The 13,671-nt window shown below is 34.9% G+C and overlaps 1 protein-coding gene across 1 annotated transcript; it reads right to left on the reverse strand.

The window, feature by feature from the left end:
• Positions 1–525: 525 nt before the first annotated feature.
• LOC140861546 (transcription factor MYB93-like) lies at positions 526–2,698 on the reverse strand. Its single transcript, XM_073264569.1, has 2 exons — positions 2,541–2,698; positions 526–1,156 (listed from the first exon to the last, which is right to left on the reverse strand). The coding sequence occupies exons 1-2, from the start codon at positions 2,696–2,698 to the stop codon at positions 526–528; spliced, it is 789 nt and encodes a 262-aa protein (XP_073120670.1).
• Positions 2,699–13,671: the final 10,973 nt, after the last annotated feature.

Genomic DNA, 13,671 nt, shown 5'->3' on the forward strand with positions numbered 1-13,671 from the left:
ATAAATAAATATATATATTATATTATTCATATGCGGTGCGGTGTATGTGCAATGATATATATATTCTTACAATGTCATGAAAACCTAATACCATAAGTGACACAAGCATTATGCCAAAAAATTTATTTTGCTTCGAAATAATGTTTCATTTTAATTCGTTAGTCAGCGGCTCCTAAGAAAACGAAAACAACTAACTAATTATTACCCAACCAATACTCAGACTTTTAGTTGAGCCATTTCTACATTACTTCACGTTATATGTTCTCAAATTCTTCCCTTTGCATACAGGAAGGGGCGGCTCTCGATGCCGGAACTTTTATTATGGTACTTTGAGAAGTATGGATTTTTCAAAAATTTATTATAATTAATAAATTTAGAAATATGGACAGTACGACGGAGTCTGAAAAATGAAGAGTGGATATGCATTTATAAAAAAAAAAAAAAAAGAAGAAAGAGTGAAACGACAATTTCAATTATTAATTCTTTGTGTCATTTTGAGGAACTGAGTCATATATATACATTTATCTACATGGGAACCAGAGGAAATGGTTCACTAAGAACAGTTTCCCAGAAAAAACCATTAGCTTCAACTTCATCATGATCATCTATAAACTTCCGCAAAAAGTCGTTGTTTGGGTCATTGTTAGCAACATTTATGGTGTTGTAGGTGCCGGAGATTTGAGGTGTCTCCGGAATTAAAGCCGGAAGAGAATAATCGTCCGCATTTATGGTGTCGTGCATAAAACCAAAAGTGTCCAAAATGGCTTGATTTCCCCCAGAAAAGGGCTGATCAAAATCTTGCCCAGTCGACAGAAGTGGCAATGGTTCTGGAATATTCCCTTTAAAAAGTACTTCATCAAACTGGAGTTTATTGTTAAGAACTTGGGATCTATCCAAGAAAGCTGATCCATTAATATTATTCTGAATTAATGTTGAGGTTGGATTTAGGAGTCGGATCATGTTTTCGAGGAGTTGAATCTTGGCCAAATTTCGAAGGGGATACAAATTCGAAAGAAGAAAATCGATATCGGTAATGGGTTGGTGTGTGACCGGATCAATACCAGATTGTATAAGCTTTTTTCTGATACGAGTATTCCAATGATTCTTGATTTCGTTGTCCGTCCTCCCTGGAAGACGGGTAGCAATGGTAGACCACCTATAAACTCACTAGTTTTATTAAATATCAATGCATGGATCACTATTAAGTTCACGAGCAACAATAAAATATAGGGAAAATAAGTTTTTTGGTCTAGTAACTTTACCTCCTTTGGGTTTTGGTCCATTAACTTTTTCGATTTAGGTTTTGGTACATTAACTTTGCATTTTCAGTGTTTTTTGGTCTAACTGCGCACGTGTCAACTTTTGATTGGTCCAAAATGATGACGTGGACCAATCAAAAGCTGACACTTACGCAGTTGGACCAAAAAACACTAAAAATGCAAAGTTAGTGTACCCAAACCCAAATCGAAAAAGTTAATGGACCAAAACCAAAACATGGACAAGTTAATGGACCAAAAAAATTATTTTCCCTAAAATATATATCAGAAAACAGTACTTGCAATTGATAAGTTGATGCAACAGGCCCAAAATTATTATGTTTTGATTACGTGGGAATATTTTAAAACTTATAATTTTAGTAAATTAAGTAATAGCTCATTTGTATCACTGTAAATTAATTAAACTTCCCGAGTAGATCGATTAATTAAGCTGAAAGCTGACGAGTTCATTTAAACAATATTAATTAACCTGTGATTCATCGGGAAGCAATTTGTCTTGGCCGGTTATGCTGATGTACAAAGGATCACACGTTGGCTTACACGTTTGCTTTAAAGTTACAAAATTATCCTTGTACTTTATTTTAAAAAACTATTTTCTAATGCATTTGAGATAATTTTAATTTATAATTTCAAATGCAATATGTAAACTTTCATTACACATATTATTTTGAATACAACGACACCCAGTCTACAGTTTATATCACTTGCATGCTAAGATCATGCATCTGATTCCAATTACTTATAAGAGTTAGTGCAATTGTTAAAAACCATGTTAATATGTTATAATTAAACCCGTTGTTAGGAAAACCATCAAAATATGATGCTTAATCAGTTGTATAATTTTAGATCGATTTAAGCTACAATATATATCACTAATAGCTATATAATGATAATGATAATGATAAAATCTCAATCATATACACTACCCAAAAAACAAAAACAAAAACAAAAACAAAACAAAACAAAACAAAACAAAAGCGGCTTAGCGATAGATGCAATGAGCACAAAGTACTTTTGGTAGGATTTGGTGACCATTAAGAGAAAGTTGGATACATTGATGTACGTTCAGTTTAATATAGTAATAATGAATTTCAAAGTTCATGGTCGATAAACCAAAATTATGGGCCAAGTAAACAGACGTACTTATTGCCAAGAAGCGAATGTAGATGAATGACGATTCGTTCTTCTTCGGGAGAAAAGTTTCCTCTTTTGATATCAGGCCTGAGGTAATTAGTCCATCGCAATCTACAGCTCTTCCCACACCTGTTGAGGCCTGCTTTCTTGGGGAGCAATTGCCAACTTCCCTTCCCGTGGTTCTGCTTCTGCATATAATCCACAAGTTTCCGGTCTTCTTCCGCCGTCCATGGTCCCTTCTTCAACCCCTTTTCTTCATTACTATTAATCTTTGCAGATCTCACCATTTCTTTCGATCGATCTGTTTCAAGAAACGTGAGGGGAGATATTGTGCATATATGTAGTATAGCTGAGGATTATGGTAGCTGGGCTAGGGTTTTATAGTTCTTGGAGTTTTTAAGAGAGTCAACCAACGATTTATTTTACTTAATTCATCATTCTCCTAAAATTTTGCTTCAAGAATATATATATAATATATATCCATGTACTTTGGCACAGAAAAACAATTGTTCTATAAGTTGTTTTGTATAGATTTTAATTTGATCCTCTGACTAGTCATGATCGTTAAGTGAAATAAATTATTTTACATTTAATCATTATTTTATGGAATATGGACGATAGAAAGTTTACCTGGAAACAAAAACAAAAAAAAAAAAAAAAGTGATAGAGCGCAAAAACCTAACTTATTGTACTAGAACCAAATTTTGACTACATATGGATGGATTTTTGTAATTTTTTTTCTATATTTTAAATTATAAATAATATGAAAAATATTACCCTTTATTTTAGAGAAATTTTATTTTCCTGATCCATTTCATACAATACATGCATTTGGTGTGGTTTGGTGCATGCATTGGTAACAGAGGTTGCTTCCAAATAAATATATATATAATATTTTATATATATATTTATTGAATATAGTCTTTTATAGGTTGATAGATATTGGTCGTTTTGCTTCTTTAATTCAAACTGAAATCTGTACGTAATTTGACGTTAAATACACTTGAATTGGGTATTTCTTATGTCACTCACTCACTCTGAAATATTTTATGTTGATATCCCCCATGACTGACGTAACAGCGAACAAAATTTTAATCGATGATTGATTCAAATTACGATTTCATTTGAGGTATAAATTAAATCATCATAAATTTTATTTGAAATGTTATTTTGATACGAGCTTTTCACTTGTTTAGATCAAGAATGTGATTATCAGTTGAATGATTAATAATTAAGTATTGATAAAGAAATTGATAGATAAGTAAATGTAATACGTACATGTTGCTGATAACTGATAAAATAGTGTTATGTTTGGAATGATTTTTCACTTTTTAGGGAGTTGATATTTACGATTCATTTTTTGTTATTTGCACTCCACTTGTGAGTAAATTGAACACATATTTTACACATAAAGTGAAGTATAGATAACAAAAAATGGAGTGTAAATATCAACTCTCACTTTTTATGGATGTCATAAATTAAGAAATATTTCCATGTTATACCCAAATTATCCTTCTAATATCTAAAATTACAAAACCATAACCAACATTTAGATGCTTTTTGGATAGCCCAAAAGGGCATTTAAAATAAGGATTGTTGATACAATCGAAGGGTTTATTTCCCGCCTTTAAATTCACATAATCATCCGCTCTATATCTATACTCTGTAATAAAAAATAATATTTTTAATAAAAAATACAATACTTTTCAGTCAATTATGTGACAATATTTATATTTGGGAAAAAAAATAATATTTTTCACTGAAATCAACATATATATTACAAATATTTTTTAACTAACAAAGAAATGATATTTTTGCAGTAATAAATAATACTTTGAATATAAAAAAACATTATTTTCATAGGTTGAATATTTCATTCAAATCCACATGTATTATAAATTATTTCTTCAACATAACAAAGAAAAAAAAATACTTTTGTAGTGAAAAATATGAATTTGGACATAAAATAATATTTTTCATGGGTCAGGTCAGGGTGGAGATCTTTCTCACAAATTTGACCAGTGAGACATGCACTCTCATATGATTTTTTTGTGAAAAAAAGTAGGTCTCCTGTGAGATAATTTTACGGACCTATATTTGTGAGATGGGTAGACCCGATTTTTAGTAAAATTAATATTTTTAACATAAAATATAATATTTTTTATGAATCGTGTCCGATAAAAAATATGTTTCATAAAAGTGGCGTGAGATGTGATTATTTAATAATAATTGTTGGAACGATCTTGCCGATTTACCAAAACTTGTAGCTGGTGGTAATGATGCAACTCATATCTTTTAAACCAAACAGCAGCACAAACACCATAGTTCGATCGCTCTACCAAAAAGAAACAATGATTGCACCCAACAATCTCCCTCCCAATAATTGAATTCCTTGCAATCAATGAGAATCGAACCCAAGACACTGGCTCTGGTACCAATTGTAGGATCGAGCGCTTGCTGCTTTATCAAAAACTATAGTTGTTAGTCAATTCGCAACTTTTTTTCCCTTATACTTGTGGCAGCGCGGATGAATCGGGTTATTAAGCCCATGGAGTCCTGTGTAATATCTAGTTTTCCTATTTTATGGCTCACCTAGCAAACCAGATCTCAAGCAGCACAACGTCAGCATCTTGACACACTAAAAATTTCCAAGAGATCATTCATCCTAGTTAGTACTACTATCACCTATGCATGCTTAACCCAACATTTTTCTATGCTTCTTGGGAGACTCGAACTCAATTGTTGAACCGAGCGCTAGACGTTTTACCAGCTATTAGGATCAAACTCTTGTCACTAAGCCCAAAGATATAGCTGATGGTAATTCTGCAACTCAAATATTTTAAACTACACAACAGTCCAAATATCATGATTCGACCGCTAAACCAAATTGGGATAATTATTACACCACAAAAATAATAAAAAAATTTGTCATTCTTTCACAAAATACTTGAACATTTACGTAAATGAAAGTGATAGTCAGCAAAACAAAGATTTTATTTGCATTATTTTATTTGTATTCGATTCTGTTAAATTATTGGTGGTAATTAGGTTAATTAATGGTCAATCACGCAACCTGAACTGCCATTTTGTATTGATCACGGTTTCTGTTTATTTATTTATTATTTAATATTACACCTATCGCTTCTTGTATTTAATGATAAAAGTAGATTGCTACTAAAATAACAAATTAATAGATAATACTGAATATGCATGAAAATTAGATTAAGGTATTGTTTGAGAGATCTTTTATCAATCATTTTTCAGCTATTTTTTTCACAATTTTAAAATTTTGTGAAATTTTATGAAAGAAAAGCTGATAAGTGCTTCTTAAAAGCTCTTTCAAACACTACCTAAATATTTTAGAAAAATATAAAATGGAAGGCGATCTTTAGATTTGATACAAAGGTAGTGTATTAAAATTTAGGGGTGCAAACAAATCGAGCCGGTTCGTGAGTTTTACGAGTCCGCTCGATAAATATTTGATTCGTATTCGAGCTTATCAAACTCGAGCCGAATTCGAACATGTTCGAACTTTTTTTCGAGCCGAGCTCGAGCCAAAATTATTGTGTTCGATAGTTCGTGAATCTTAATACTTAATTAATATAATATTATTATATAATAAATATATACCTTTCGAACCTTTTCGAAACATAATATCCGAGCAATAGTTCAAAGATAGGTTCGAATGTTTCGAGCCGAACTCGAACTCGAACTTCATTCGAGCCGAGCTCGAGCCAAAATATTTGAAATTATCGAGCTTCGAATCGAGATTGAACTCGAATATACTCTTATCGATCCGAATCGAGATTGAACTCGAATATACTCTTATTTACACCCCTAATTAAAATAACGAAAACGCGACCATAAAAAAACAATATTAGTTAATAGCGCGGAATAAACAAAATATACAAGAGAGAAAACAATATACATTTCAAAATTTTCAATATTTCATCCATTAATAAATAGTTAAACCAGTGTTCAATGTACGTACGTCACCAATTAAACATTTTTCATCAGTTGATCTCAGAAGGTGATAGGAAAAAATTTAGAACATAAATTCATATAAATCTGGAAGAAAAAATTTCAAATATAGTGTAATGGAACTTAAAACTCATGAAAGTAAAGGTATGATTGAATTAGAATTGCTATAAATTACTTTAAGTTGCAATGTGTTTTAATTATTTTACTTATTTATTTATTTATTTATTTATTATTCTTATATTCAAAACGATCGAGTTCAACCTACATTACGGGCATTATCATAATTATCAATCTAATGGTTAATGATTTGTCACGTCACATATCCAAACTTATTCAAGTAATCCCAAAAACCTCGATTCATCAAATCCATGAATACCGCAGGTGCATTCGTCAAACCAAAAGGCGTCATTAGGAACTCACAGTTGACATACCTCGTACGAAACGCAGTCTTCGAAACATCATCCTCTCGAACTCGCAACTGATGATATACTGAACTCAAGTCAATCATGGAATACGCTGAAGTTCATTGGAGCTGGTCAAATAAATCATCAATGTGTGTCAAAGGGTACTTATTCTTTATCGCCACTTGGTTCAACGGTCTGTAATCTATATAGAGAAGCATAGAACCATCTTTATTCTTGAAGAACAGTACTGGAGCTCCCCAAGGCAAAACGCTTGGGTGAATGTACCCTTTGTGTAACAATTGCAACTCTCTCATATTTGATGGTGCTAGACGATAGGGTGCACGAGCAATCGAAGCTGTCCTCGGCATTAGTTCAATCCAAAAATCAACCTCTTTGACTGGAGGAAAACTTGGGATCTCATCAGAAAAGACATCTGGGTATTCACAAACAACTGGTAACTCCTCGAGAGTCATGCTCCCTGTGGACGTGTCAATCGCATAGATAAGGTAGTCATCCCTGCCCGTCTACAAAGCTCGACAAGCTCTCAGATTTGATACCAAAGGCATAGGGGGTCTTGCTCCCTCACCATTGAGAAACCAACTATCGTCCTCAACCACCGAAAAATCTTCTGGTAACAGTCCACAATGGCTCGATACAAAGACAAAAGATCGATACCCATGATACAATCAAAATACTCAATTGCTAAATTCATCAGATTATCGATCAACTCGAAACCCTCAAAAAATAGAGAGCAACCCATTTCTAGACACATGACCAAAGCTGAATGGCCGATTGGAGTAGATACAGAAAGTACTACGTCTAGGGATACATATGGCAATCTATGTCTCTTAACAAATCGGGTAGAAATAAAATAATGTGATGCACCAATATCAATGAGAACGAATACATGAATACCATATAAAAGGAAAGTACATGTGATGACCCCTATCATTATCCTCTCAAGCCTGATCCTGGCTTAGCGCAAACACCTGTCCTGGAACACAAGGTCTTAGATTCGTTCTTTTCATGGACTGTGCCTGCGGCTTCTGCTGTACTGAAGCCTGAGAACCAGATCCAAACGATGATCCTCCACTTTGATGCTGATGATATCTTTTCATGTGGCCAACCTCGCCACAACGAAAGGAACACTAGAACAAAAATACACAAACACAACACTTAAAAGACAACGCTTTTAGTGAAAAGTGTTGTCTTTTTAAAAACGACAATGCTTTTAAGGAAAAGCGTTGTCGTTATATATTTTTTAAAAAGCGTTGTCTATAAGCGTTTTTTTTTTGTCAAAGACAACGCTTTTAAAAGTGTTGTCTATTACCGTTTTTTTCTTATATATTACAACACCTTTTTAAAAAGTGTTGTAGAAGAACTATTAGTTTTATTAAAAATTTAAAATAAAACTTAAAATATAATTAAAATAAATAACACTATTTGCTTCTCAGATCCCCAAAATCCCCAAACTCCTCCTCGATTTTCTTCTCCGATCCATTTCTCATTTTTCACTCTTTCAATTCTATAGCCCCATATCTCAGAACAAAAATCCCCATCAATCGTTGCTTCTACCTTCAATACGTCGCCGATGAAATCAGGGGTTGCGCCATCGAACCTGTTTCGAGTATTTCGCCCAACTTGAATCTCAAAGAAAACGATTGAACCCTAAGCCCCTTTAATTTCTCTGCATCGTTCCACAAAAATCTGCCTCCTTCTTCTTCGAGCTTTACCAGCGTCTCCAAACCCTCCTCCTCTGCCTCCGCCTTCCATGGCATTCGGATTTCGCATTTGTGCCCATCCCACATGTCAAGTGCCTCCTATGCTCGGGTTTTTTATTCCCCTACTTTTCATGGTGAAGATGGCTAAAAGAGACGAGGAATTGAAGAAAATACGAAGCAGAAGTCTCCCGGTATGTAGCTTTGACTGCTTTGAGTATCTACTTCATTTCTCTACTTTGTGTGGTTATGTGTGTGTCTCTTTCGATCATTCTTATTTGGATGGGATTTCTACTGTGTGTGGAGGAAGTGAACCCCTAGTTTTCTGCTATTTAACGTTTCTTGCTTGCTGTTTTTTTTTTCCATGTTGTGCAGACGTAAATCAAGATCTGAATAGGAGACCTGAGCCCAAACTCGGGAGATCCTCGATTCATTAATAAAAATATAAATACAATGGTATTCTCTTGTATCATTCTTCCATCTTCCGATCGCCTACACTTTTGGAATGAAAATTTTGGCGCAGGTTCGTTTCCATGGACTTTTTTGGTTCTTCTCTTTAACTACACACTTACAATATTCTTCTGTTTACATATTTTGATTAACACATCTGTTTTCCCTTTTCTTCTCATTTGATTTTAATTTTTGTGTCCATAGGTGCTTACCGTCTCGCGTGATAGGATTCTTATTGGGATTGCAAAGCTCGATGCAGGCTTATTTCCATCGATTTTTTTTCTGATTTTCATTTTGTGTCCACAGGTACTTATCATTAATCTTCTGTTTCTCACTTTCTCTTCTCTCCTTTTTGTTCGTATACATGATATACAATGTATTTCTGTTTTTATGTTTTTTCCTTTGTCCATAGGTGGTTACTGTGAATCTGGTGTTTCTTTGTTTTTAGATCTGCGTTTTTGTTAGCTCAAAATTTTCTTAGATATCTGTTCTGCCTTGTTCATGAGTGGTTAATGGCTCTGTCGGCTTCTGCTTTTACGAGTGGTCGCCTTCTTTTTTATTGTTTGTTTTCACATGCTCTATCATCTTCCTTCTGTCCGTGATCAGTTTTTTTTCTTCTTTTTTGTGTTCACTATCCCAGGATTTCTCCATGCTGCTAGAATTATAGACCATATGAAACATTCATTCAATCTTTGTTATTGATCTCACACACATATCATTAATTATACAATAATGGGCTTCGGTTTTGACTCTTACAAACCTTTCAGCATCTCAATGTGTTGCTTTTGTATGCATTGAAACTATATTCTGTGTTAATATTTGTTTTTGAAACGCCTACTACTAATAAATGCGGAATTTTTTTTTAAAAATAATCTATAAATAATACTATACATATACGCCCATACATATATGTATAAACATAAAAAAAATAATTTTACTACATAAAAATAACTTAATTAATTGCTGAAAATATCCTTATGCAAGAAATAAAAATACTAAGTTTGATAATTCAACATTCCCATAATTAAAATAATAAAAAGAAGAACTTGTTTAAAAACTCAGCATAATAAAATAAATGTTTCTTAAACATCAACTAGAATCTGCGACGGTCATGGGGTCCACTGCTCCGTGAGCTCATACGTCCTCACCATCGGTAGGAGCTACATAAAAGTCATCTGTCTCACCTGCACCATATAAGCGTAGTGAGCCTAGGGCTCAACATGTCTAATCCTTTATAACAAGGTTAAAAATAATGCATCACATAATTACTAATACATATACATGTACAAGAGCATGCATGGAAATATTTTCATCACATAATAAAACTGCTGAATCATAAACTGAATCATAACCATAATCATAAACATATTATTTCTTTATAATATATAACATAATTGAGCAATGCTTTTGAAACCTGAAGATGGTCCTATCCATAAGTGTGACGCTCATGTGTCGACTGATCAGTCTCATAAACCAACGTACGATGGCGGTGATAAATCACCTCCTATGGTAGTAAACTACCGAATCATATGATGGATAACCACCCCTATGGTAGTAAAACTACCGAATCATATGGTGAAAAACCACCCCTATGTCACACATACTTCAATTTCCACCAAAATATTTTATTGCTCATCATTTACATAATTATATACATAAGAAATTTCATGAATGCATGCACTGAAAATATGTCCGTAATATATATTTAATTAATTTTTCATAATATAATATACTTATACTTAAAATAGACTTCATGCATAAAAATAATTAAATATATATTCCGGACTTATTTATTTTTCATGGGTTGGCCCAGACTGCTGGTCTCTCTACTAAACCCCTTAACTGACTTAATGCCCATAATTAAAATAAATAATTTTAAAAATTATAATTTTTACTAAAATAAAGTACTTAAATGTTATTGGGCTTAAATAAAAATATTTGGGCCCAATAACTAATTAATTCATAAAAATTCCTGGACTGGCCCAATAAAATCACTGACTGGCCTAAAAATTCCTATGGGCTCCCAAGCCCGTAAAAATCATTGGGCTAACTTAAATAAATTATTTAAGGCCCAAATAAAATTATTTGGAGGCCCAAATAATTTTCTAACTAATTTATTTTTTTAAAGCCCAAAATACACTAAAATCATTAAATACTTAAAAATTAAAATACTCGAGTCCGGCCCACCTAATCCGGACCCGGACCACCTGACCCGACCCTAGACACTGCGGACCCGACTCGGACCCTCAAGGCCCGACCCAGCCCCAGCCCCAACCCAAACCCGATCGCCCCTCCCCTACACTCTTGGCTGCGCGAGCAGCAGCCCTTCCAGGGCTGCTGCCGCCATGCTCCGGCCATGGCCGGTCGGAGCGCCGCCGGCAGGACCTTCCCAGGGTCCTGCCGGTCCTAACCCTGGCATCGGTTGGCTGGTTCATGGCCTAGCATGAACCAGCCGAGACCTTCCTGCCCAAAACCCCAAACCATGAGCCATCATCTTCTTCCCTTGAACCCAATCTGATCCCCTTAGTTCTAGCCTCTAACCTGTCGTTCCACCAGCCTCTAGAGACCCTCAAACCTGCTGCTAGACATAGGTCAACAATCTGGACAGCCCATGGCATGAAAAAAATGTGAAAGCATGGCATACAAGTGTAGAAACGTACGTCTCTCATATAAAAACCAAAGTCTCAAAAGAATTCCCAAGCATTAGTACGAACTCGATGAATCTAGAACAAAAAAACTTGTATATAGCCTATATGGTCTAAAAAAAAAAGATTTAAACATGCCTTTTTAGTTATTTGACGAAGAAAGACGCGTATACGAGCCTCCGGGACGACGAACGACCAAATAAATCCTCAAAGAAAAAGTTGATCGGCTATGGTGGCTTGTTTTCTGCTGAAACCGTGAGGGAGATGAAGAAATATATGGGGTAGGCGGCTAAGGAGGGTTTTTTTGATTGATTAAAGATTTGGTTTAGGTTAAATATTAGATAATTACTTAAAATACAAAACTTAATTAGATAATACACTATAAAATCATAATTAAAACTATTACTAATAATTAAAATCTGATGTAAAAGCATAAATCCCGAAATTATAAATTAAGGGATTTTTAAAATTTAAATAAAGTCATTAAAATGACTTATTTTGGCTAAAAATCAACCCTTAAATAAATATATAACTAAATACTAAAATTTTCTTGACAAAATACCTTAAAATATTATTTTAAGACTCATAAAACTCATAAAATATTTTTGGCTAAAAATTTTGGTATCTCGTCCGTCCACGGTCCTGTCTACGCGATCAACTCAATAAAATTCTCAAAAATCTAAAAATACAATAACTGCGGGTTAAATGATCTCATAAATTTAAATCATGCATATAATCCACATAATAACACATAAATGTCATTTAACCCAAATATAAATTTTAAATAATTATTTTCCTTAATTATGCATGCAAATTTACGTATTAAAAATTTCCGGGTGTTACAATTCTACCCCCCTTAAATTGAATTTCGTCCTCGAAATTAAAATGCTTACTCGAATAACTCCGGGTAGCGAGTCCTCATGTCTGCCTCGGTCTCCCAAGTGGCTTCCTCCTCGGAATGATTCTGCCACTGGACTTTGACCATCGGTATGACCCGCGTCCTCAATCTCCGCTCATCTCTGGCTAAGATACGAACAGGCCTCTCCTCAAATGCTAGATCTGGTGCTAACTACAAAGGTTCGTAATCCAACACATGCGTCGGATTAGAGATGTATCTCCGAAGCATGGATACATGGAAAACGTTGTGCACTGCTGCAAGCCCTGGCGGTAGTGCTAAACGGTATGCCAAAGTGCCAACTCTCTCCAAGATCTCAAATGGCCCAATATATCTCGGATTCAACTTGCCTCTGCGACCAAATCTCATCACCCCTTTCATAGGTGATACTTTCAGAAACACATGATCACCTACTACAAACCCAAGATCTCGTCGTCGAGTATCAGCATAACTCTTCTGACGACTCTGAGCTGTTCTCATACGATCTCGTATCTGTGTCACAACATCGGCAGTCTGCTGTACAATCTCGGGACCAAGTAAAATCCTCTCGCCAACCACATCCCAATGCACTGGCGATCTACATCTCCTCCCTTAGAGAGCTACATAAGGAGCCATACCTATAGACGACTGAAAACTGTTGTTATAGGTAAACTCCACTAATGGCAGTCTAGTCTTCCAAGAGCCCTGAAAATCAATGACACAAGCTCTCAGTAGATCCTCAAGAATCTGGATCACCCTCTCCGACTGACCATCTGTATGGGGATGGAACGCTGTACTGAATAATAGCCGAGTCCCCAAAGCTGTGTGCAAACTCTTCCAGAATGCAGACGTAAATCTCGGATCTCTGTCCGATACAATCGACACTGGTATGCCATGTAGTCTAACAATCTCCTTGATGTAAAGCTCTGCATACTGCGTCAATGAGTAAGTAGTCCTCACCGGCAAGAAATGAGCTGACTTGGTGAGTCTATCCACGATCACCCAAATAGCTGTACATCCTCTAGTACTCCTCGGAAGGCCAACTACAAAGTCCATCGTGATGTTCTCCCACTTCCACTCCGGAATGGGTAGAAGCTTAAGTAACCCTGCAGGACGCTGATGCTCTGCCTTGACCTGCTGACAAGTCAAGCACTCTGATACAAATCGGCCAATATCTCTCTTCATGCC

This window comes from Henckelia pumila, chromosome 4, assembly GCF_033568475.1.
Source record: "Henckelia pumila isolate YLH828 chromosome 4, ASM3356847v2, whole genome shotgun sequence".
Classification (NCBI taxonomy): domain Eukaryota; kingdom Viridiplantae; phylum Streptophyta; class Magnoliopsida; order Lamiales; family Gesneriaceae; genus Henckelia; species Henckelia pumila.